The following is a 27,117-nucleotide window of genomic DNA, read 5'->3' on the forward strand; positions in this document are numbered from 1 at the left end:
AAGATATGTACTGAAGTTCGAAACAATGTAGAATAAATTGGCACACGAACTCGAGGATTTGAATTTTGGATGCACAGTTAGTGAATCTTTTGGATTGATTGAATCACAATAAATGCTATAGAATGAGATGTCTAGAACCACTATATCAAAGAATTAGAGTCCAAATTTCATTGATTTTGGCACATGTAGACAACTAGGCATTGACTCCAATATGTGGACCCAAGTAGAGCCCAAGATTGGAATCAAGTTTGAAACTCCTTAGGAAAGTACCCAACTTGGATAGAACTTGGGCTCTAGACTCTGGACGCAAGCCAAGTCCAAACCTACTTTGTTTGTCTCGGGTTTTGCCAAAAGATTCAAAAAGTCCGTATCTCATTAAATTGATTTGGCTCATGGGAATAGCAAGAACTTGAAACCCAAGGTTCAGAGCCCCAAGTGCACCTACGTCCCATACAATTCTAACTCAAGTCCAAAACTCTAGAATGTATTGGAACATGGGCTAAAGGATTTGAATGCAGATAGTCCAAATCTGTGTTCCAAGATTTGATTTTTTTGGATTGATTGAATCAGGACAAATACTATAGAATAAATAGATCTCAACCTAATATAAACCCACGGGCTCCCATGCAACACCAGCATGCCCTACTCCTTATTCATTACAAAAGGTATAAGGTTCGTTGTCCACCACAAAGGTCACTGAAAATTTGTGCTCTTGGATTTTTCAAAATGCAACTTTACAATGGTCATGACCGATTTCATAATTCAAGAATGGTGTTCTCGACAAGGAGAAATATACATATTAAGAAGCCAGTTATATTCAGTTGTGTCCAAAAAGAACTGGAGGTTCTGCCTTATGTTTCCGCGGGTTGGTTAATCACAAAATTATAATCGCAGCCCCGCTAGAAGGCTTTGAAGCGAAGACGTATAATCCAAGATCATTGCGACTTATTACTCCTTTCTCGATCCGTGATTGATAAAACGCTTCCTGAAGGTGCACACACACACCCAGCATGGTACCAGTCATGACTTACCTTTGCAATGCATTATTGCTGGCCACTTTCCGGCAAAATATGAAGCCTTGGCTCCTCAAGTAAATAACTTGAACAGAGATTAAAAAAAATATTCTACTGCTAAGGCATAGTACACACCTTCAGTGACAAGATGAAAGATGGTACAGTACTCTCCTTGACTAAAGTAACTGCACAACCCCCCCATCCAGCTCCAGTCAACCGGGCCCCAAAGGCTCCAATGGCCCGGGAAACTCCAACAAGCTCCTCCAATTCCGGGCAGCTGAAAAAAGTATATAAGATGATCAGCTTCAGCTTGTATATTGACGCTAACAATTGGAAGACTTGGATGGCTAAAAATAGAATAAACGTGTGACCTGCATTCGTATAAGACACTGCAACTGTGGTGACTCTCATTCATCAAGCCACCAAGTCTTTCAAGAATTTTCTGCTCACTGGTTCAGGACACGCCACCCATGCGGTCTTAGAAACTATGGGCATGATCTCTTTTACATCGAAGTGTCCCAATAGAAAACAATTTCAAGAAACCAGGATATGAGTTCATTAAGCTAACCTTCCACCGGCTTGAACAGCTTTTTGAAATAAGAACACACGTTTTGCTTCCGAGTAAACATGCTTAGCCCTCTGCATATGGTTTCACAACAACAGGAGCTTCATAAATCCAAAATTTGCTGTTTTCAAACAGCCCCTGCCCTTTTAAGTACAGACCTTGCACAGCATTGATTCTGAGAGGCAACTGACCTGATAGAGCTTGAAGTCCTCAGCAGCAGCCAGAACAGCTAAAGAGGTTGGTGAGTTTGACATGATGGAGCTAAGAGAGTCGGACAATAAGTCCTCGATTTCTGTTGCAGTGTAAGGCTCCTCATGCAAATAGTTCTGCAAATAAAGGTTCAAGTATGTAAACAATCAGACAACAGGTGGACAAAACAAAACTTGAATCTGTGATAACCTGGTTCTGTGCGAGCCCAAGGGCGGTTTGAGCCATAAGAAACAATTGGCCACGTGCAAGCCCTCGGCAGTTCAGCCAACTGTGAAGGTTCTAGAAGGGGCTTCAAGGATGTAAGAGCCCCCTACCTCAACAGCGACCACAGGATCCGAGGAGCTCTGGGTTGCAGCAAATGATACACAAAGGCCCTCCACATCAGATAGAGTTTTCACACTTGAAACTGCCTCCTGTGCAGGCATTCCCAGCTTCACAGCCAGTACAATCTGCAAAAGAAAATTACGAAGACTTTAAATCAGTAAAAAAAATGGGTAGGTTTTGGTCCAGATCCAGAGAGAAAAGGAAAAGACTTACAGCTGCCAATCGGCATTCGACCACTCGATTATTGTAGTTGGTGGCTGCTGTGACCGCTTTCTTCGACTCTGCCAAAGAGTGGGCAATCACAAAGGAGCCACCACTGGGTAGCAGAACATCTGTTGCACGGATGGGATTGAAATCAATCAGATTCGCAAAGCCCAACTTCGCCATCACAGATATTGCCTGTATACAAAGAAACACATCATTTGCAATATAGCCGTCTCACCTACGCTGCCAAATTACTTGGAACTCATAGAGGATTAGATTTGGTGTTAGCATGACGGGACACCTCATAGAAGAAACTTCAAAGGTCAACTCCAAAATCCAAGCTTCTTATTACCTGGTCCATCCCACCTGATTGGGTGCCTATGTGACGCTCACATGTACAAGTGAATTCAGCTACTTCTTTCTGTCATTATAAAGCACACCAAACAGTGGAGTATCTTGAATGTTACATGAATAGCAGGAGGGATTTTACATGCTTGCCTGACGCCTGCTTAGAGATTGTGTGATCGGAGTCTTTACGACGAATGATTTTTCAACAATTACACAAACCTTAGGGAAATTCAGGCCCAGCATGGCCATGATGGCAATTGTAGATGCACATACCAAAGCTGCTGAGCTGGACAATCCAGAACCTGTGAGCATAGAAAAGTATGCATTAGCGAAAACAAATGCATCCAGTTGTTAGATGTGTGTGTGTGTGGCACACAAGCACAACCCTGCTCTCTCTCTCTCTCTCTCTCCCACCCCGCGGGCCATGTGCACATACATGTGCATCACACAAATGAAATGACTGCATGTCCCAAGACACTGATATGGATTCCATGGCACATGCACTCCTTTCTCGGAACACTGTTAGATATCACGAGCAATTGGCTGGCTGCTACAATGCAGCCAAACCTTCATTAATGTTTAATAGTAAAAGGCAGCATGTCTACAAACCTAAAAAAGAGTAGCACTATCTATAACTGTAGCTGAATTGAATGCCAATAAAGAAATACAAAATAGAACAAACCAGACTACTTTTTCATTCCAAATGAGTGAGAGAATCCCCTTTTTATACATTTTCATGGCACCAGGCCCTTTACAATCCCCTTTGCATATGGGTTAACTCAAACACTCTTCTCATATCTATTCCAGATTTCACATGCAATAACAATGGGCACTCTACCCTACTACAGATACCCTGGGTTTTAAGACTTCACCGTCCTAGTGAAGAAACATGCAACAAAATCATAGCCCACTCACATGTGTATTCCACACATACTTTCACTACCCCAAAAGATAATCATCATCAACCATTTCAGCATGACAAACTGGAGTGGAGTCAAGCCTGCATACTCTTGGTACCAAACCATGGCAGGTGTAACCCTCCGCCCCCTTGGCTCCTAAGCTGATGCACCACACACCACGTGGCTCCTAAAACTTCTCATACCCAAATGTTTAACTGATTAAGCCATGGCAAGTCTACCCTCCGCCCCCTTGGCTCCTAAGCTAATGCACCACGCACGACGTGGCTCCTAAAACTTGTCATACCCAAATGGTTAACTTTGGAATGAGTCCCGTCCATACAACCAGCAAAACCTCACACATGAATGGAAGCTACATAATTGCAGCATGTGAACACACCCAAGATACAATAGAGTTGTTGATAATTAGCCTGGCCACCAATCTCATACACCTAGAGGGAAGTGAATGTGAAACTGTCTTTCTGAGACCACGCACAAACAGCCGCTCTTGTACTAGAGCCTGGCTCGCACCCTTGCAGAGACCGTGGCTCAAGCCTCCCTCGTACGAGTACACAAACAGGTATAAGTATGTGAATAGTGTTAGCACATTCATCCCCAGTTTCTGCTCATTTATGGTGCCCATTTGGTCCCTTTTGCATGGCCCTTGCTTGTGGGCTGGCCATCCCTTTTTTACGTATTTTTTGGGGATTTTTCCCAGCCTTTCTGGCATTTTCCAGTCGGCCAATCCACTAGCTCCAGTCGGCCTGTTTTGCAGCTCCAGTCGGCCAGCTCAGTTTAGCTTACCTTTTGGATCTAGTTGAAGCAGGAGAGAGGAGAGAGAAAATATCTCATTATTTGTGAGTTTAAAACTCAACCACACATGTGAAATAGGCGCCTCCTTCATGAGGGGAATTCCCCACACTGAGGTGTCAAAAATGCATCATTTCTTTCCGCTCTGTGCACTCTTTCATGGTATCATCGCTTCCGGTTTAGCAACCTCCTTGCTGCCCCAGATTCAGTCCTGTTTTCAGCACCTTCTCCTCTGCATTTTCTCTCAGATCTGCAGCTCTTTACTACTGCGTTTTCTGGACTGAACCTGCTGGTCGCTTCACCTTCAGATTGGCTTCATCAACTCAGCCATCAGGTACTTGTTGACCAGCGTTTTCTTTTCCACGTGGAGTTTGGGACATAGGCAGCCTGTTTTCTTCAGGACAACAGCCTTTGTGCTGCGTTTTCCTCTCCAGTTGGCTTGCTCCTTTGCAAAGGGGGTCTTTGGTGTTGCACGCTTTGGTGGCACTCTTGGTACCTATGGAGGACACTTCTTCTTCAGAGATTGTGCGTTTTCTTGAGGAGAACCCAAGCTACTGTCCTTGTTGATGCCTTTCCCTCTTACAGCATATTCCCAGGCCCTGTGTGGCTGCCTTTCCTCTCTATATCAAATCTGCATTTTTTGCTTCCCTCTTCTGGTGACCTCAAGGTTAGAGGTACAGTCAACAGAAGCTTCTGCGTTTTTTTTGCTACAAGAGGATTTTCGGGTGCTATCCAGCCTCTTAGGGCTACGTTTTGGTGGGAGGAAAGACCCTATATCAGCGTTTTTTGATTTGGACAGTTTTATCTTATGAGGGTTGGTTCTCTTGATTGGATCAATGATGACAACTTCAAATTTGGCTCCCGTACCACTCTCTTGTTATTTCCTTGATGAGGCAGACAAGTTGGATGGTAGTAACTTTCAGTCATGGAAGTTGCAGGTTACTTCTATTCTGAGGGAGTATAGTTTGATGGAGTTTCTCTCGTACAAGAATCGGTGCTTGCCGTACCTTGCCTCTGCGGAGGATGTGTCGGTGGAGGAAGACTGACGGACAGATCTATGGCTTTCTCCTCGAAAATTGTTAGGATTCCGTTCTTGGACACTTCATCTATGCTCCTAATGATGCTTCTACTTTCTCTTTGTGGCAGTTGCTTTGTGACCTGTGTGGTGATGCCAGTGATCGACAGATGCTTTCTGCTTCCGGGTGCTCTGCAGCCAGTGATCTTATGGATACTTCTTTTGGAGATGTTCCTGCAGTGAAGGATAGTGGGCCAGTCTTGCTCATTGCATTTGAGGAGTTTGTTTCTCCTGTTGCCTTGCCTTCAGTTTCTGTGCATACTTCTCCCTGCCAAGATGATATCTCTGGTAATGTTTTTGAGGAAGATAGTGGGCTGTCTTTGCTCACAGCTTCTGAGGGGGATTTTTCTCCTATTGCTTCGCCTCCGATTCTTTCTTCGTCAACCAGTGACCAAGATGTGTTGCTGGTCCCTTTGCCTTCTATGAAGGAGCTTGCTTCTACGCTATGTGATGCTATTGAGGAGGCTACTACTACTTCAGTTACCACTACAGTGGATGTTCCTCTTCCTCTTACTCTGTGTGAGAATTCTGGATTGTGGTCAGGTGTGTCCCTAACCGTGCCTGGGGCACAGTGGTACTTCCAGGGATTGAAGGATTGGGATTTGGATTTGGTTGGGCTTGTGGAGTCCCGACATCAATTTTCAGAGGGGGCAGTTGAGTTCTTACATTTGGCGATGCCGACCTTCGAGGAGGATGCTATTGTACAACATTTGGCTCTTGGTGCAGAGTTGGAGCAGATGGACTCTATTTCTTTTGAGGGTATTATCTTCTTGGAGCTACAGGCTTCTAGGGATTCCTATGACACTATGTTTTTATTTGGGTTTGGCACCGATATTTGGAGCAGCACGACGCAACCTTCATGGTTGTTTTCTTCTAGAGGAATAGTGTACCTGGCAACTTGTTCTGTTGCTTTTGTAGCTAAGCTGCTGTGGAGATTGCTTGTGGAGCTTTCCTGGTACCTGTTGTTGCTGCTTTCTTTTGTCTTTGACAAAGGACGACTTCTTTGACTTCTCGGAGTATGTTCAGCATCTGGTGCTGAGAGGGGGTGTTAGCACATTCATCCCCAGTTTCTGCTCATTTATGGTGCCCATTTGGTCCCTTTTGCATGGCCCTTGCTTGTGGGCTAGCCGCCCCTTTTATATGTATTTTTCTGGGATTTTTCCCAGCCTTTCTGGCATTTTCCAGTCAGCCTGTTTTGCAGCTCCAGTCGGCCAGCTCACCTCAACTATAAATAGGAGGTGCTGGCCTCTCATTGTTCATTCAGTCTTGTACATATTTGCTCCCTCACTTATGAGACTTGTAGTGTCTCTTGCTTGGGACTGTTTTGCTTCAGTATATTCAGCATAGTTTACTCCATCTCTCCCTCTCTCTTGCACTCTCTGTTCAGCACATTCTAGTGCCCCTTTGCTTCCGCTCTATGCACTCTTTCAAATAGGTACAAGCACACCAACAGGTACTAGTATGCGGTATCAATAGCAAGTACTCCAACATGTACACTTGGTGCCAATTCACAACACGTACATCTAGTACTAAAGATGTAGGGTGATATTCAGCAAGTACAGGAGAGTTTTCAGCATGTACTTGAAAGTACAGTTAGGGTTATTAATTTGCTTCCAAGGTCTCACCCTGTGAATATAGCACCTTACAAGCTCAGCCAACTTGGAGCAACCATGTACACACCATCAACACACCCTAGGATGCACACAATAATCAAATAAGCAAGAAGGCAACTTGGAGAAAGAGAGAAGAAGAAGAAGACGATACATATTGACATCTTTCAAAAGACCCAAAGGGTCTATGAGACAAAAGGTGTACAATGTGTCCAGCTCACATCCTGATGTTCGACACCGCCTAGCATGTCAATGTACCTGGCCTGGTTGGATCAACAATTCAAAAAGACTGCCTTTGTTCCCACACTCCAGAAGAGTGCCACTCTTTGGGTTGCTCAGTATGAGTACGCCCATTTCCCCACCTATGATGCCATCCGGGATGCATTCCTTCAACGCTTTAGAGAAGACAAGACATGTGTGCATGTGCTAAATAAGCTGTGCACAGCAGAGTGAACTAGAGGAGAATGACAATAGAAGATTATGCTGCAAAGTTTCAAAAACTCATCCGCAGGTTAGATGCAGCTAATCGGCCCGCAGAGGAAATTCTCAACTCTTATTTCATGAAGGGCCGTAGCAAGCAACTCAAACACTTCGTTGCTAGTTTTGACCTGGCTACCATCACCATGGAGCAGCTTGTAGACTCAGATCTCAGAGCAAAGCTGTCAAAACCCCACCGGATCTCCTCGTAGAATGTTCCTGATACAAGACTCGAAACCTGCAAACAAACCAAACAAACCAAAAGGGGATGCAGGCCTGACTCACCTCCCAACCATGACAGCTGTGGGCAAGCCCACAAGACTTAGCTGTCCCCACCGAGCCACGAGCTGAGCTAACTAGATGGACGTACCGACCAATCTCTACCTCGTGACGTCCCATACCGCCACGAAACTACCCTCGCGGGCCTCGAGACTGTTGCCGGCCTCGGCTGCATGAAGCAGGTGTACATCTACACTAGATCCAGGCTCCTAACCGTAGAGCTCTCACAAATCACGCGAGACTCTGTATATCTAATGACTAACCTTGGCCACCCTTTTATAGGCTCTTGGCCGGTCATCGGGCGTCCACACTTGGGCGCCCGCCCGTCCATACTTGGGTGCCCGCCCGTTAGTCTATCCCTAACTCAGCTCGCCAATCAGCCTGCCTAGCTCCAAGCTTCCCCAAACCTCGAAGCTAGTCTTGTGTGCGTGTAGCACACGATAGATACACACTGTGCACATGACATACTCCCCTTCCTCTAAGAGCTCACTCCTGAGCTCACTAAAAAGCAAGGGTAATCTCTCTAAAGAGTAGTCAATGTCTCCCATGTAGCGTCCTCCTCAACACGATCCTTCCACTTGATCTTGTATTCTGTGATAAGCGTATTACGCAATCTGCTTTCACGAAATCCAAGAATCTTTTCAGGTTCGTGTGAAACAAATGTCATGTCCTCGACATCTATGATTTCTTGAGAAGTAACTAACTGGTCTGTTTCACCCAGTACTTCCTTAAGTCTACTGACATGAAATACAGGATGAACTTTCACATGAGAAGGCAAATCCAGTTCATATACAACTGAACCAATTCGTCGTGTAATACGAAATGGTCCACAGTATCTAGGAGATAATTTCGGAGATCGACCTGTCCGTAAAGTCTCGGAATCTTTTGGAACTCGCAAATACACCATCGTTTCTTCAGAGAACTCTCTGGGTGAACGATGTCTATTAGAATAAAATCTGTCTCGGTCTTGAGCACTTCTAATAGATTCCTTCGCAACTTGTAACATTTCTTGCATATCTTGCAAAAAATTACATGCTGCATCATGCTGAAGTCCTGAGAATCCCACTGTAACAGGTGATCTAGGTTGAAAACCATACATAAGCATGAAAGGAGTAAAACCTGTACTCGTATGCTTAGTACTGTTATATGCAAATTCTAATATAGGAAGATAATCCTCCCATGAACTCTGTCTTTTGGATACATATGCTCGAAGCATATCTTCCAAAATCTGATTCAGTCTTTCAGTCTGGCCATCAGATTGAGGATGATCTGAGGAACTCAAATTCAAAGTTGTTTCTAACTTCTCAAAAACAAGTTTCCAAAAATCACTCGTAAACTTAGAATCCCTATCACTGACTATGTCTTGCAACCTGAATGGTAGGCTGTTCAGTCATCGAGTCTTGGTCAATCAAAGAGCTCCCGTCCTGGATCTTCTGCCAAAATGGACCAAAATAACTATCAGTCCTGCAAAGTCCTCTCAATGACTGAAATAAGTCAATAGAAATCTCGGTGAACGACAAAGTATTCACCTCTCTAATTCGACTAAGCGCATCTGCAACACTATTCATGGACCCTTTACAATAACGAATCTCAAAATCAAAATCTTGCATTAACTCAGCCCAACGAGCTTTCCTTCCTCTCAAATCATCCGCATCACACACATACTTGATTGACTGATGATCAGTCAATACCACAAACTTGGAGCCATATAAATAATGTCTCCAAACCTTGAGAGCGTGAATCACAACATAAAGCTCCTTCTCAAGGGTTGACCAACGAGATTGAGTGTCGTCTAGCTTTTTACTTTCAAAAGCAACAAGTCTACCATCTTGAAATAAAGCAGTCCCGATGGCATAGTCACTGGCATCAGTTTCAAGAACATAAGGCCGACTAGGATCGGGTAATGCTAAGATAGGTGCTTTCTTGACTTTATCTTTCAAAAGTCTGAAGGCCATATTTAAATCATTATTCCAAGTGATAGGCTGATTTGACTTACGTCCTCGACCTTTCAACAAGTCGGTCATCGGTAGTGTGAGCTGAGAGTACTCCTGCACAAATTTCCGAAGAAAAACAACAAAACCGAAAAAAGAACGAAGTTGTTTCACTGTTTGCGGTATAGACCAATCCAAAACCTTCTAAACTCGGTCATAGTCAATGCTCAATCCACCTCTAGTGATTTTGTGTCCCAAGTAAATGATGTCTGTCATAAAAAACTCACATTTACTTAACTTAGCATATAGTCGATTCTGTCTTAAAATAAATAAGATAATCGTGAGGTGTCTAACATGATCCTCAAGAGTACGACTATATATCAAAATATCATCCAGGAACACAACCACAAATTTTTCCAAATGTTCACGAAAAAGATCGTTCATCATTTGCTGGAAAGTGGCTGAAGCAGTGGTTAACCCAAAAGGTAATACGAGAAACTTGTAATGGCCATACCCAGTCCGAAAGGCGGTTCTTTCGACATGCCTTTCATGAATACGTATCTAGTAATAGCCCGTACGTAAATCTATCTTCGTGAAATATTTCGCTCTTGCTAACCGGTCAATCAGGTCATCTGATCTAGGGAGAGGATAACGGTTCTTAATTGTCAACTTATTCAATCTCTTGTAATCTATACACATTCTCCAGGTGTTGTCCTTCTTTCTCCTAAGCAACACAGGTGCACCCCAAGGTGATTTACGTGGACGGATCTGGCCCATCCTCAGATAATTTTCGAGTTGTTTAGCCAACTCATCTTCCTTAGCTTGGCTCATCCTATAAGGTGGAATCATAGTTGTCACGGTACGAAAATACGATACCGTGCGGTACGATACCGTACGGGAATATTCGGTACGATATGAAAATTTGGGATACGGTACGATAAAATACGGTTTTTATTTTTTACACTTACAAGCTATGGAGCTTCAAGCTTGAATGTGAGGGAAGGTTGGGAGGGGAGGAGCCTACAGTGCTTGAGAAACCAGTACATGGATATGTGCCTCTCCCGGTTGGATCTCCCGATTGTCTCCAAAAAAGAACCTGGATGGGTAATGCAATACCAAAGGTCTCCCAGTGTAGCGTTTATGACTAAGGGACCGTCCTTGCACAAATACGAGGAGTGCATCTAGGGTGATAAGTTTAGGGACTCCTCTCTAGATCAAAATGGCCATGTCCAAATGTTCTCCCTCGTGCATAACTTGAGAATCTAATTGTCTAGCCTACCTATACCAGGGATCCCCAAGTGATGTAGCAAGATTCTCTCATCCTACCAATCAAGTGTACAATACCAGTCTACCTCGCCAGATTTTTTAGGTCTCTCCACAACCCCATATGGAATACTGAGTGGACACGAAAGTTGCGAAGTATTGCGAGCATTTGGGATCTTCGTAAAGCAGGGTTTCTATTTTTTTTTAGCATTTGGAACTTTTTTTTCACGGAAAAAAAAATTTGGGAGGAAAAAAAAAAACTAACTCGTACCGTACGATATCGTACGAATTCGTATGGTATCGTACCGTACGACTCGTACGTACGAACAGGTTCGTACGCGTACGAGAAACAACTATGGGTGGAATACTGACAGGATGAGCACCAGGGATCAAGTCAATACGATAATCTACTGCCCTTTCAGATGGTAAACCCGATGGCAGTTCCTTAGAAAATACATCTTGAAACCAATCAAGTATCTTCTGTAATTCTTTGCTTTCAAATACACTTAATTCATTGACATCCATGGAAGGTATGAGAAATGAAGAAAGTGAAATCAATACACAATGGAAAGCGGTATACAAAGAAGAATCCATTATATTTCCAAAATCAACTGTATTTACAAGAGGTCCCTGAGAGGGATGTATACAATCACCTAAGATACTATACTGGGTGTTCCTATGTTGAAAAGAAAAAATATGACTAGACCAATCTATCTAGACTTGAAGAGTCTTAAACCACTCAATCCCTAATAACAAGTCTACATGTTCTAGGTGCATAATATAGTATTCCAGAGTATCTTTGTAGTCCTGAATCCGGATTGGTAGCATCTCCACCTTTCGATCCCATACTTGCCGACCCGCAGGTAGGCGTACCTCATAGGTATGATCGCTGGGTGTCGTATCAAGACTCCATTTCTGCACAAGTTTGTAGTTAACAAAGTTGTGTGAGCTGCCAGGGTCTAGAAGAATGTGGATTCTATAGTCATTCACTTCTCCATAAACTCGGAGAAGATCATGCAAGCCAAAAACTTTAGAGTTGAACAAACAATCAGAAAATGTACTAGGGCGAGAAAGTACAGTATCTGACGTACTTGTCAAAGACAACTGGTTAGCTGCCTTTGGCTTGGGTCCTACGTTGGTCTTTGCACCCTTTTGCCTCGGGCACTCGTTACGCATGTGTTCTTTTTCATCGTAGATGAAACAACGTCCCTCCTTCTTGAGCTTCAAAAGCTCTAAGGAGACGTTTCTTCTTCGTTGGTGTCGAACTTGAATTCTTCGAAGGTTGGTCCGAAGACTTTCCTTCAGTCGTGTTAGCCATTGGTGCGAAGAACTTTCTTTTGTGCTTGTTCCCCTACTCGGTAACGGGTTTAGACTTGGAAGAGACCATTGTATCATCATAGATACGAGCTGAATGAATGGCCTCGTCCAAAGTTTTGCATTTGTTATTTTTAACCTATAAACGGTATGAGTCGGGTAAACCAGCTACAAAGAACCCCAAAAGAGTTGTGGGATCCATCTTTGTAGCTTTCATTTGCAAGTCCCTAAATTTCTGGAGGTAGACCTCATAAGTGAGGTGCTGCGAGGTCATGGTCAAATCTGTAAACCGAGCAACAACATTATAATCATCCTCTTTCTTAAGGAATTCTTTCTTGAAGACATCTTCGAATTGTGCCCAAGTCGTTAGCTTAGGGTTGAGTTCCTTCCACCAAAGCCAAGCTTTGCCTGAGAGGAAACCAGCTGCTAACTGGATCTTTTTCCCATCGTCATATGGATGGAACTGAAAATGGACTTGCCACTTATGTAGCCAAGTGTCCACTATCTCCTTGGTACGCTGCTTTTGCTCGCCTCCGAACTGTTCCGGAGTAATGTTGAGGCCTAAAGCAGAGGCCAAGGTATCCATACCCGAAAGAGTAGATAGAGTAGTGGTCAAAAGAGAGATATGGAGTTCTGCAAAGCCTGCATTTGCGCGGCAATTTGTGCTTGACGTTCCGAAGAAGAAGCTTCAAGAGCCACTTTAAACTCTTGGAAATCTGATTTTGACACATAATCGTCAAAAAGATCGGCATCGGTATCTTCCATAGCTGGCAGGCCTTCGCGTTCAATAAGGGGCTCCAACTCGGATTCTTGGGTCGACATCTTGAAGAGGGCTAGGGGAGAGAAAATTCGATCTTGCACAAGAAAAGTGCTAGAGAACTTGAGAGCTTGAAAACTTGAGAGATGTGTGGCAAGAAGCCCGCTTAAGGGGTTTATATAATCTTCCCCAAAAGCAATCTTGAGCTTTTGCTTTTGTGTTTATATATATATATATATATATATATATATATATATATATATATATTCTGTTTTCTTTTAAAAAAATACCTTTAAGCTTTAAATGGGTCTTTAAACCCTTTTACTAAGGTTTAGGAAAAAAAAAACGAAAGCATTAGAAAAAAAAAAACTCACACTTCATTGCTTTTTCTCTAAATCCTTCGCCACCTTCCTGCCATCCGACAGACTGCCTTAAGCTCGCTTGCCAGCACCGCCTGCGATCAGCGTCCGCCTGTGTGAACCGGCCACTGATGTGCTTGCCCAACTGCTGCTGGCTAAATCGGCGCACTACGTAGGCGCCTTCGCAAACAGGCAGGCTGCAAGGCGTGTGCGCCTACGGGCGCTAAGCCACCCGCCTGCCTGCCTGTGTGAACCAACCAATGCCCAGGCTGCAAGGCGTGTGCGCCTACAGGCGCTAGGCCGCCTGCTTGCCCGACTGTATAAACCAGCCCACGTGAATATCAAAAGCGTCCATCTGGCGCGCCACGCGTACCAGTGTACCAACGCCTACATAAAACTGACGCAATTACACAGGCTGGCGTACTCGGACAGGTGGGTTGCGCAACCATAAGGCGTTACACAACACCATCAACACACAGCCGGCGATCCTCTCTCTCTCTCTCTCTTTCTTTTACAACAATAGCCGACTGGCTTTTTTGTTCTCTCTCCCCCAACTGTTTATGGGGCTGCAAACAACGAATCTAGCCTTCTTCTTGCAAAACAAATCAACCCTACTAGACCACCTACTCCATCATCACGGGTCTCTTCGATGAAAAAGCAACATACTAATCTGAAAAACAGAAGTATGCATAAACAAAACAGCAAGTTTCTTGAACACATACCTATCTTCGACCTCATCTTCTCTACCTACCATCTTGCTCGTTCACGAGGCATGCTCTGATACCACTGTCAAACCCCCACCGGATCTCCTCGTAGAACGTTCCTGATACGAGACTCGAAACTTGCAAACAAACCAAACAAACAAGAAGGGGATGCAGGCTTGACTCACCTCCCAACCATGACAACTGTGGACAAGCCCACAAGACTTAGCTGTCCCCACCGAGCCACGAGCTCAGCTAACTAGATGGACGTACCGACCAATCTCTACCTCGTGACGTCCCATACCGCCACGAAACTACCATCGCGAGCCTCGAGACTGCTGCCGGCCTCGGCTGCATGAAGCAAGTGCACGTCTGCACTAGATCCAAGCTCCTGACCATAGAGCTCTCACAAATCACGCGAGACTCTATATATCTAATGACTAACCTTGGCTACCCTTTTATAGGCTCTTGGCCGGTCATCGGGCGTCCACACTTGGGCGCCCGCCCGTCCATACTTGGTTAGTCTATCCCTAACTTAGCTCGCCAATCAACCTGCCTAGCTCCAAGCTTCCCCAAACCTCGAAGCTAGTCTTGTGTGCGTGTAGCACACGATAGACACACTGTGCACATGACAAAAGCACGTATTAGTAGGCCTCTGGGCAAAAGCAAGGAAAAGTCCAAGAGTAAAAGCAAGTCCAAGAAGTCCTCATCCGGATCTTCGGATGAGGAGAATGATTCCAATGATTCCACGGCCAATGAGGAATCAGAGGAGGATCGTAGGATTAGTGTGAATTGTCACAACTATGGACATGGAGCCGATGAATGCTTGAATGAACTCTAGTGCGTCATCTGCAAGACGGCCACACATACAACTGAAGCTTGTCGCTACATTGGCAAAGAGAGAGCCCCTCTGCAAATCTAACCTCCAGTGGTAGCTACAGTCCAAGACACCCAACCCAACAACACCCACGAACAGCCAATAAGACACGATCAGCCACCAAGAAGGGAGCCCATCCGTGAGTGGGCAAGGTATTGAGGGAGGCAAGTGAGGTGAAGGTCGGAAAGGTAGGCAGAACAGAGAGGCGAGGGTGGACAACAATGGGTAGAAGGGAACTGAAAGAAAGAGCATCACAGGTTGTAGGCCCAAAGCACAAACTGTAGAAGGCTGGAAACAGTTGATTATTGCTGAAAATGAGCACGAGGGAAGACCGTAGGTGCTTACAAGCATAAGAGACTGTTGCTACAGCCAATGACCTCCAGTAGATATGCAAGAATGAGATAAAAAGTGAGGGGAAGGGTGAGCACCCTTATATATCCTCCAGAGAGCTGGTCGGCCAGCTGTAGCAGGCCGACAGCTGTCCAATAGCATAAAATGCTATAAAAATGCCTTAAAAATGGTAGAAAAATCCCAAATAATATCTGCTAAATATGCCAATGCAGGGTCTCACAAAATGACCAGTACAAGCATGAAAAAAGGTGATGCAGACCCTCCGGAGATGATATATTCCAACAAGAACGAGAGCGGGGGGTGGATAGAAGACGGCGATGTCACCACTAGCAACTGTGCAAACCACATAGGCCACAAAAACCAAACAGCAACCGCAACACCCATGAACAGCCACCAAGACATGATCAGCAACCAAGAAGAAAACCCATCCATGAGAGCACCCGACAGTTACCCCATTCGTAAGAAGACAAGCATGGTGAGTAAACCCTAGATGAGCAGCATTGTAGAACTCCATTAATGATAACGAAACCCTAGAAGCCAAGAAAACACAATAAACCCTAACCCTAGAACAACAGATAGAGGAAGGGAGGAGATGAATCCCACCTTTTGCATCACGATTGCTAGAAACAGCTACACCAGTAGCTGAATTGAATGCCAATAAAAAAAGTACAAAATAGAACAAACAAGGCTACTTTTTCATTCCAAGTGAGTGGGAGAATCCCTTTTTAAACATTTTCATGGCACCGGGCCCTTTACATTCACGTTTGCATATGGGATAACTCATACTCTTCTCATATCTGTTCCCACTTTCACATGCAATTAACAATGGGCACTCTACCCTACTACAATATCTACCAAAAGAGATTCATACAAGATGAAGTGTGATAGCGCAGATAACCACTAATTGACACACAAAGTAATAATTAGGTGCAGATCCTAATTCACAGCTGAGGGTTTCTTCTCCGTTAACCACCCAACTATAGTATGGCCTCTCTTCAGCACGACTCTTTCCTTAAAGCAAGGTTGTTTCAAAACTTGTTTTTCACCCCATCGTTCTATTCAGAACATTGCACATTGAACACAATATTCAATACTTTCAAAACCTCATCCACTTTATGTTTGAAACCTGCTCCCATTTGTTTTTTACTAAACTCTATCCTTATGATATTTCTAAACTACTTCAAAATGTTTCTTGCGTACGAACAAGGCTCTCGACATCCCTACTTCCATCTATACTTGTTGATCCTTACCCGTTAGCCCTGAAAAATATCATGTACACTCAAACACAAGTTTGGAAGTTGGATACTTTTGAGTAGGGATCCAAACTTCTGAAAAGCAGTGGTGTATGGGACATGGGCAACAACAATATCTCAGAAACAGCCTGAAGCTCTAATACCAATGTCACATGAGGAAGCTCTGGGAGTCTTCTTTCAGCCCTAAACACCATCCTAGAACATGTTTGATGCAAAACACATACAGAAGATAGAGGGAGAAGAGAGAGAAAGAGAGAGAGAGAGAGAGAGCTGAGTATTCAGTATATTCATAATGTACAAAAAGGTGTACGACTCTTGCAGCCATAGGCTATCTTCAAAAGGTGGTCCTGACTCATAAGAGTCCTCATCTAAACCTACTCTAGTGACCCAGCCCAAGAAAGGACTGAATGAATGAATGGAAGCAAAGCCATGCCTATTCATAGGACTTGGAAGCACTACTCTAGCTTAACTCTTGCTCGATGAAAAGAATGAGAAAGACTTGCAAAAAGAAGCTTCTTTAAGGGCATTTCCCCTTTCATTCCATCATTCAGGATTCCAGGACTCGGTGTAAAACTTGAGTGATGCACACTGCCAGCTAGCATTGAGCATTTATCAAAAGCAAGGCCAACTTTAAGTTTTACTGTTTCCCACCAGTAAAACTTGCATATTCTCTACCCAACCCAATTCTATAATCTTGCTCTCCTAACTGAAAATATAGCATTGGTCAATATAAGACACACACCCACACACGTGGAAGAACACACAACCCACGTGCACATGCGCATACACAACCCGAAACTATCTACAGAATACAAAAAAAGCTTAAAAGTCTTGTACCACAATAGAATCAACACAATACTCAAAAAAATTTGTGCCCATTCAAAACTCTTCCAATAATTCAGACCCAGGATGCATTCATGCTTGCCACTACCGCAAGCATACAGAGAAAGAGAGAAAGCTCTATCAAGGACATTGAAAAGTTGAACAAAGAAGCCTTTTGTGCGACAATAAAACTGCAGGTTTCCTCTTAAACTCACTCACATGCAGATAAAACGTTATTGCAAGTCACAAAATTTTAGCATCACAGGCGCCACAGGGAGAGAGAGAGAGAGAGAGAGAGAGAGAGAGAGAGAGAGAGAGACCTGTGGGAACAGTGCCATCAACTAACACATCAAGTCCTGTAGGAGGCTCAACTTTTATGCCTTTTGTTGCCAAGTATTCATATAATCCTTTGTACCTGTACAAAATACACCCTTTTTAGGTACCAAAGCTATGTCAGGATTTACACCAGTAAGAGTGCATACAACATAACAACTATAATATGTAAGTCATGTGTAATAAGTAATAATCATTGTAATATGGAGTCTCATTTTGCTGTACACAAGCTGATGTGTCAACAAAGTTGAGCATGATGCATGGTTGGAGAGTGTAAGCCATCTTCTGAACCGTTTTGTCTTAACCATTATACCAAAGCATTGATAAATTTTTTGTGGCCCAAGACTGAAACACTCACCCACAAAGAAAATAATGGGCCCACACAAGCTTTTTGAGATCAATGCCCTGCAAGAAAAGGCGCAGAACAATATTGGTCTCTCACCAACAGCATTCGAAAACCCTCAAAAAAAGTGCAAAATGAGATCCGTGTCCCACTCATCTAAATTTTCCCATGGATTTGTCCTACCCAGCAGTGCAAACCTTGTCACTATACTTATATAAGAGTTCATACTTATAATAAAGAGAAAGCAAAGGTTTAGGTTTCAAGAGAATGCGAGGTCTACCCTCTTGTCTCCAACAATGTATAAGAGCTTCTCCACAAAGACCGTACAGAAAATCAGACAACATGATCACATGGATATGCTTTCATCAAATAATGACCTGGTAAGGGTCCGCTGAAAAGGAGACGGGTTCATATTTTTCAGGATGCATGTTAGCTATGTGTATTTCTTCGAGTCCATTTGAAGGTTCACGTTTACGGATCGCCACAATAGTATCTTGCCGAATAGCCATGGGCAAAACTGAATAGCCCTCATAATCAATGTGTTCTCCTATAAGATTCACCCGACCTGCCCATTCATCCCATTCACGCAGGATGAGTAAAATACAATGAAAGAAAACATAAGTCTGTGTGTGCGTGCGCGCTTTCTTGCCCTAGTCTCACACGTGTGAATTTCCCTTCTTGTTGATTACCATAAGAAGTAGAACTACTCCCTTAAACATACATCTAAACGTAGAAATGTGCATGTATGTATGAATACATGCATGTACCATGTGAGCTGGTGTGTGTGAAGTATGCAATTAATGTGCATCACATTTCAGACACGCATTTGCACATACATGTGAGCCATCTCACATCTGCAAGTACATAAATGTGCAGATACATCTCAGGCATGCATGTTAAACGTAGAAATGTGCATGTATGTATGCATACGTGCATGTACCATGTGAGCTGGTGTGTGTGACGTATGCAATTAATGTGCACACATTTCAGACACGCATTTGTACATACATGTGATTCATCTCACATATGCATGTACATAAATGTGCAGATACATCTCACGCATTTGTACATACATGTGATTCATCTCACATATGCATGTACATAAATGTGCAGATACATCTCACGCATGCATGCATTTGAAATATATAGAAACATGTAGGATTTTTGCTTGTTTGCTCCTATCTTCCTGATAAGGACAAAGCATTTAGTGCGTGTCAACTTGAACAGTAGGGCCCTTCAAATGTATGCATGTAGCCAGATACATTTTAGACATGCATGCCTATGTTAGGGATGAAAAGCGTCAACTTACATTAAAGATATATGAATGCATATCATGTATAGGTACAGATGGTAAGCGAGTAGTAAGCATGCGTATCATCCATATATGATACGCATGCATACATTAGGTAGTTATATGCAATGTTTTCACTTGCTTGCTCTGGTCTCTGCTCTTGTAGCTTTGCGTCATCCAAAAGGCTTCGGATGAATTTTGGAGTTTCTAAGAAGTGATGATATTTTTTCCCTGTTTTCAAAACCTAAGCGGCCTAATTCTCTGTGTAATGCAAAAACTCTAGGGATTCTTCTTCGCTGCGATCCTGCATGTGGAAGAATTGATTCCTTTTCTTCTCTGGTTTTTTCCATTAACTTGATCAAGGAAAGAGATAGATGAAGAAATTAGGGTTTCGAGGGTACCTGGGGCTCGGGCGTATAGCTGAGGTTCGTGGCCGTACAATTGTACGAACTTGGCCTTGAGCTGGTCGTATCTGAAAAGGGCCTCTTCCGCCTGGGTTCCTTCTCCATACACAGGCTCCAATGAGGAGTAGATGGGTACTAGATCTTCACAATCAGCCATGGTTTTGCAAAGCTCCAAGGCTGCCTCTTTCCGTTTGCGCTCTTGGCTCAAATCGGACTTACGGGGTTACACAGCAAACTGTGTGAAATGTTACTGAGGGCCTTTCAGACCAGCGCTTTTTTCGCCAAAAAGTGCTCATGGATACGGACCATCTCGGGTGCTCACAAGATGCCCAGAATTTTTATGAAGATCAAGGTGGTCAATCCAAGGGTGTTATGGCCCATTTCTAGTGCTTCAAACAACCCTCCTCGGCTTCCTTCCGCCCCACGATCTCTTTGACCTCCAAGCTCCAGTAGTGGTTGCTAGCTCCAACCTCCCAAATATCTCTTGTTGTTGTTGTCATCAAGCAGTTTGCCCCACGATCTCTTTGACCTCCAAGCTCCACTAGTGGTTGCTAGCTCCAACCTCCCAAATCTCTCTCTTGTTGTTGTCACCAAGAAGTTTGTTGCACTTCTTTGACACAAAGCATTAAAAAGAGATACATGTGCAAGAAACTACAATCATCTCCTCTCTCTCTCTCTCTCTCTCTCTCTCTCTCTCTCCACACACACACACAAGAGCAAGAGCTCACTTACCACAAAAGGGGGATTGTGCATTGTTGACTTATATACAATTGGCCTGTATTCACACTTGAACGCCCAAACTTAAACACCAAACTACTAAGCTTGGTCATTTGCCAACTTTTCTCATAATGTGTACAACGTTTATAGTTCCTTTACATGACACATATTGTGCTACTCGCATTTATAGTAGAGAGTGCCTTTGTTAAGCCCAAAATGCGGTTAACATCACCCCCGACCTGATGTAAATTTCGTCCTCAGGACTTCTTCATGGCCTAAACGCCTTGTTGCCAAGCTTGAATCTGTAGTGATTTCTTTGTGATTGCAGCTTGCGTAGTGTTCTCCTAAAGTATAGATGGTGTGTCCCAGAAGGATGTATCAATCATGTCCTTAAATGTTATGTACATATATCCTAGTAAGCATCTAAGACGATGATAATAGTATAAATTTTGCTGCTCCTTTGGACTCCCCGTTCATATCAAAACATAACACTTCCTTGTCAAAATTTTCAATTATTTCCTTCTTCTAGTCGAGCAATACCACGATGAGCTTCATAAAATAGGCATGCCCCGACAATTGTTGAATCTAGGATTCTGTACCAGCTCTTATCCATAAAAGGAGACCTTGTCGCTAACTTTCTATGATGTCAAAACGAGCTGGATCAAACAATGGAAAGTTGTAACTTACATGAGAGTCCTTTCTTTATTCAGCTCTCCAAATTTGGCTGGGGTGATCCTTCTTTTAATTGGCATGGAGAGAGAGTCCACCCGTTGGGTTGGTAAAGCCCATATGTAACTATGTCCATACTCTTGAATGGTAAGAAACTCTTCTCTCCTCTCGAGCCCATATGTAATTATGTCCATACTCCTGAATGGTAATAAACTCTTCTCTCCTCTCGAGCCCATATGTAATTATGTCCATACTCCTGAATGGTAATAAACTCTTCTCTCCTCTCGAGCCCATATGTAATTATGTCCATACTCCTGAATGGTAATAAACTCTTTTCTCCACTGGAGCTGAATGCCAAATTCTTCAATCTTCAGGTGGTCATCCTTTGTCTCTATATTTAAATGGCCACCTCATGTATACTGTATACACGGGATGCTATTTCTTACATCTCTTGTAATTGTATGCAACCATGTGTGTGAACTTTTAGATCTCAAGCAAATCTTGTAAAACTTTGGATTTGCAAGCTTTGTACTCACTATACCGCATTTTCCCAAAGATTACCTTCCCTACCGTTATTGGATACGGTATGATTTAAGTATGCATGGAGCTATACAGTATGCCTTTGGGAATAACTTGATTGTTGTGTTAAATGGTTTCATTAACACCTTGAAAAAGAGTTTGGGCCACAAAATTGGATTCCCTATTCTAATTAGACTTTGGGGTGAGAGTGTCAGTAAGAAAATCAAAATGTAGAGAAGAAAATGCTACGTAGGGGATTCATTATTAGTTATGTCATAAGAAGGGAGGAGTTTGGAAGGGTGATGTATTTCTAGTGGTGGATAAGTATAGTTATAAGCATTCTCGCGGGGCTTAGTGCTACTAGTTAGAGCTCAATCTTGTAAGAGAGTACAAACACTACCATAGAGACTTGTCACAAGCTCATGGTAAAACCCTCTCACATGGCATTAAACATTGGGATTGGGGAAGGATCATATATCCTCTCGAAAATCAAGCACCTCACAAAGCAAACCATGAATGCACCAAGCACAATCCTAAGCATGTCTAAAGCACAAGTGCATGAGATGACCACATCACATAACACACAGCATGACATCCACACTAAATGCATCAAAGGCATATACTTTGTTTTGACTTTTTGGTCAAAGTCAACCATATAGGTTTGACCATCCAAATGACATTGATTTCGGGTGTTCTATGGATTGTTGGAAAGCCCTAATGATTTGCATCCATCTTATTATGTCATTTGTCCCAATTAGCTTGATGTTTCTGACTAGACCTCTAATGAAAAATGGCAAGTTGGGGATCCAAATGGTGTCGAAACGGAGAGGTTGAAGGCTTGTTGGGAAGATGTAAGGGAGTACTAAGAGCCTACATAATCATCAAAACTCCAGCCTTAATGTGATTTTATTGAATTAGGGTTTTGTGAATCTGCAGATTTTGCTCAAGTACTCTTTTGGTACCCATTTGCCTTCTGCATGTTGCACATGTTCCACCCTTGCTTCCAAGCAACTTTGGCATCCAAAATCACCTTACGTGTGTCCACATTTTCCCTCAATCCAATCCATTCATGTAATTTTTAAATTTTTTTTGCATGGTCTCCTTTGTATTAGGAACCAAATCTCAAATTTCCCAATGAACTCAATCCAACAATCAATGCTCCCTTGGCATTTGGCATAGAATCAAAATCATATCCTCATTGCATCATACATTACAATGGCATATTTCATGTAACCTTTGTGCCAATGAAGAGATGTAATCTTTGTGCCAAATGAAGATTGAGTGTTGATGGAGAACTTTGCTTGCTAATCTCCTAGTAGCCAAGCCTTCCCACCCCCTTAGCAACTATTCTCAAGCCAAGGGTTGGGGCCAAGTCTTTGCGCCAATACCTAATCCTCCGATGTACCATTTTTCCAAGGCAATCATGGCACACCGGATTAAAGACATTCTCCCCCCGGTCTCGCCACCATATGTCGAGGCACCCTCACACATTCTAGATTCAATTGGATGAAATGTGGGGTACAAAGTGATGCTATAGGTGTGATTTGAACTTCAAAGATGTAGGTAGGATGACTTAAAATGCTTTGCATGAACTCATGCACAATCCATCATTTCATTAGCACGTACTCGTGCTATACTTTCCCTTCCCAAGATCCATTATCCAAACAATATCAACACCAATGCAACAATTAAGGTGAAGCAAATAGCATGTGGATTGGCATGTATCTTGATATTCCCAAGTATATAGATGGCTTGAATGTCACACCAATGATTGAAGAAGCATCAAATGATTCCAATGGCATCCAATGGTATATTGAATTGATCAAGAACTCCCAAACTTGAGAAGCATGGCTTGATCATTGGTCCATTTGAAGTATTAGCTTGTTTAATGGCACTATTAGTGTACCTAATGATGATTAGATAAGGACAATGGGGCAAGTTGAAGTGGCCAATATCAACAAATTAGGGTTTATTGAAAGAAAGTCCCAAATCTCAAGTGGAGATTCAGGAAATCCAAGAAATCAACCAAGAAATGCAAGGGAATGCTTAGCAAATGTTCAAGTGTTACCAAGAAGCCATAATCTTGAATGTTGGTAGAGAAATACCCTTGCCTTGATGAAAAACGTGGACCTTTGTTTGCAGCTTTGTAGAGACTCCATGGGCTTCATTCCTCAAGAAATAGAGCTCCAAAGTGGTAGAAATTGATGAAGACTCCATTGCTAAGCTTGGGAAAGCATTTAATACTTGCATCAAGCTTATATAAGGTGCCAAATAGCGGTTTCGTCACCCAGCTTGTAGAAAACGGGTGCCGCCCTGCTGCCACCTTTCCCTTGATCGAAACCCTAACTAATGTTGCCCAAGAATCACTACTAAGCCTTGGCTAGATTCTTGGTAACATGTATATGAAGTTTGAGCAAGAAATTTGATGAAACCTATGAGATTCATGGGTTTTCTTGAAGCACAAAAGGGGTTGAAAATTTTGTTGCTTTCCCTAATGAAATTTGAGAAAAATAGGATCAATGAGAAGCTCTGATACTATTGCAATGAACTAGTATTGATCATGCAAGCATGGAGTGATAACATGGGTGTAGGAGCACCATCATGAGCAAGAATAAGGGCAAGACTGCCATGAATGTTTGTTAGCTTGTAATTTGGATTAGTATGAATTAATTATGATTAGCCGTTCACATTGGCCTATATACCATGGCCCCCTTTTCACATATTAATGTCCATTCTACTTGGCCTTTGGCCCATAAGCCTATATGCCTCACTTACACTTGGCCCCTTGTCCTAATACAACTTATGCTTGGCCCTTGGCCTCATGTGTATAATTTGTGTCCACCAATTTGTGTCCACCACTTCATTACACCATGAGTTCCAACACCTCTTTCCATTTAGTACACATCATCCTACACAGTGGGGACCCTGTTATTTTGAGAGGGGCATGAGAGAACACTTTATCTTTCCAACTTAGACCTTGCCACACTCACTCTATCAAGATAAACATTTGAGTAATCTACCATTTCCCTTAACATTTTGGACCAAATTTCCTTCTAATGAAGATAGTTGGGCAGAGGCACAACCAACCTAGCAATAGTATGAGAAGGGAGGTGAAGAATGCCTAGTCCAGCTTCAGATTTAGGCATGCAAATTTTGTCCTAGGCCAGCCAAGCCAAAGCCTTTTTATTGGACCCATTCCTTCACACAAAATATCTCACAAGTCTGATTATCTTTTGCCAATGCCCTTTACCAAAATCCAACACAAGGCAGAGAAACATTATATAAGCATTCAATAATGTGTTGCATATAGCCACCCTACCACGAAAGGGGACCCTGACACCCTCCCATTTCTTTAGTTTCACAAAAAATCTGTCTAATGACTAGTCAATCAACTCTTTATTCCTCACATTCACCCCAAATGGAACCCCTAGGTATCTAACAATTTGATCTCTCCTCACCACCTCACACCCCCATCTCTCTAGATCAAAGTCATTGTCTTAAGCCAGACTAATTAACTTAGACTTGTGAATATTGCATTTAGATCCTGAAACATCAGCAAACTCTTGTATGATATCTAGAGCCAATCTAACATTATCATTATTAGCTTCCAAGAAGAGTAGGGAGTCATCAACAAAGCATTTTATAACCAATTGCTCCCCATTGCTCAGCTTTAAACCATTCATCCTCCCTCTAGAGGAGGCCATCTCAAGGGCTCTAAATTAGAGGATGAGAGGCAATAGCAAAGAGTCGGGGGGCAAGGGGACAGCCCTGTCCCACTAATCTATGAACCTCAAATCCTCCAACAACTCTTCCATTCAACAGTAAGTTAGACTTGCTCCCCGAGGTGAGAGTGAATATGCAAGAAGACATTCTGGAACCAAATCCCATTTTATCCATTACTCTAGCCACAAATGACTAATGCACCCTATCATATGCTGTTATGGCTCACCCTGACCCCCCTTGAAACACATCCAACAAGAAGTTACATGGTGAACCGCAACTTTCGTGAGAGGATCTTTCCAATGGCCGAGTCGTAACCCTTTAGGTCTCCAAGCTATACAGCTCCTTGAGAAGAAATTCCACCACACCTCCCGAGCATTGTCACACCGCCGCGTTGCACTATGGGTACTCATCCCTCCTCTCACCTCACTTCACTTCACTCACACACACTCACTAGCATGCATTAGGGGGAGAGAAACTAGCAAGAGAAAGACTCTATTACACAATGAGAGAGTCTGTTGTATTATGAGAGAAATTCACTTATAAACATGGCCATAAGTGTGCACAATGGGAGAGTCTGTTGTACGTGCTAATTCTACTGAATGAAAAGGTTAGTGGTTTATTGGGAATTCCTAATGAGGTGGGATGGGGTTTTTTGCGAGTGCATTTTTATATTTTTGTGCTCTTTTTTTCGCTCACTTTGTTTTTGGCAATCATAAGCAAGGTTACATGTGATTTGTGTTAGTAGGGACACTAAGAGATGTTAATAATGGGAGAAGAGAGGGGAGGATCCGGAGGAACGTAGACATAATCATCAGAACGAGATGGTGATTCTCAATTCCTCATTTGATTCATTGAAGCGACATTCATCATTTGATTCATTGAAGCGACATTCATCATTTGAAGAAAGTGGTCTTCGATGATGCCCCTTTGTGTGGCAGGATTCTTATCAAATATTGTTGAGTAGGACCTTTTCCTGCATGCTTCTTCCCATGTGCTTTTTATGTTTTTATGTATATTTAAATGCTCTTATGAAGCAGATATACATGAAGTACAAGAATTGAGTCAAATAGACTCTTATTGAACTACTCTATGTGAAGTAGCCACTTGTTGGCGAGGTTCAAAGAATTACGTTGACTTACGAGGATAATAGAGATATCTTCACTAAGGATCGGAGATCGTTGATTTGTGAAGATGGTAGCATTGTTTGGAGAGGTTTGTAATTTGAAGGAAAATTTCAGGCGGTGGGTTGTACCATTGACTAGGCTTTCACCCACCATGGCCCCCCCATCCAGAGATGTAACTGGAAGTTGTCAATGGTGAGACTTTGGTGAAAATGTTCTCCTATGCATGAGTATGGATATGTACTCACATGGAGCAACTGCTACATTAACATAGCCAAAAGAATAGTAAGCTATAAGCTTAACAAAATATAATGGCTATTGAAGATTCTTGGGAGTTGCTTGTGATTTTTATCACTTATAGGTAGGCTTTATGTGTGACTCCCTTGTGTTTGTGTGTTATTTTTTTTTATTTTTTAACTACCATCTTGCGAGAGAAACAGGTTCTTGTGGCTACTCTCCTTTTTGAGGGAATAGATTCTTATGTCTACCGCGTAGCTTCTGCACTTACGCTTCACATCCCCAGAGGGGTGAAAAGAGCATTGTGAGTTTGTCTTTGAT

At 42.8% G+C, this 27,117-nt stretch overlaps 1 protein-coding gene across 1 annotated transcript; it reads right to left on the reverse strand.

The window, feature by feature from the left end:
* Window positions 1-607: 607 nt before the first annotated feature.
* Window positions 608-20,411, reverse strand: GALK (Mevalonate/galactokinase family protein). The gene is made up of 13 exons (XM_086818458.1): window positions 19,808-20,411; window positions 18,493-18,680; window positions 18,131-18,177; window positions 17,760-17,854; window positions 2,884-2,966; window positions 2,669-2,737; window positions 2,326-2,511; window positions 2,103-2,237; window positions 1,770-1,904; window positions 1,582-1,652; window positions 1,385-1,462; window positions 1,149-1,290; window positions 608-985 (listed from the first exon to the last, which is right to left on the reverse strand). Exons 1-13 carry the CDS (start codon window positions 19,965-19,967, stop codon window positions 875-877), a joined length of 1,500 nt encoding a protein of 499 aa, XP_086674584.1. The 5' UTR covers window positions 19,968-20,411; the 3' UTR covers window positions 608-874.
* Between the last annotated feature and the right edge of the window lie 6,706 nt (window positions 20,412-27,117).

The sequence above is a fragment of the Cibotium barometz genome, chromosome 24 (genome assembly GCF_041138505.1).
Source record: "Cibotium barometz isolate CiBa-2024 chromosome 24, ASM4113850v1, whole genome shotgun sequence".
NCBI lineage: Eukaryota > Viridiplantae > Streptophyta > Polypodiopsida > Cyatheales > Cibotiaceae > Cibotium > Cibotium barometz.

What these genes read in the sequence shown, in the direction of transcription:
- GALK (XM_086818458.1), bottom strand. Translation starts at nt 19,967, where the DNA reads ATGGCTGATTGTGAAGATCTAGTACCCATCTACTCCTCATTGGAGCCT. An exon ending in GCTATACGCCCGAGCCCCAG is followed by an intron (nt 18,681 to 19,807) that starts GTACCCTCGAAA and finishes ATGAATGGGCAG; the next exon opens with GTCGGGTGAATCTTATAGGA. An exon ending in AATCAGGTGGGATGGACCAG is followed by an intron (nt 2,512 to 2,668) that starts GTAATAAGAAGC and finishes CTTTGTATACAG; the next exon opens with GCAATATCTGTGATGGCGAA.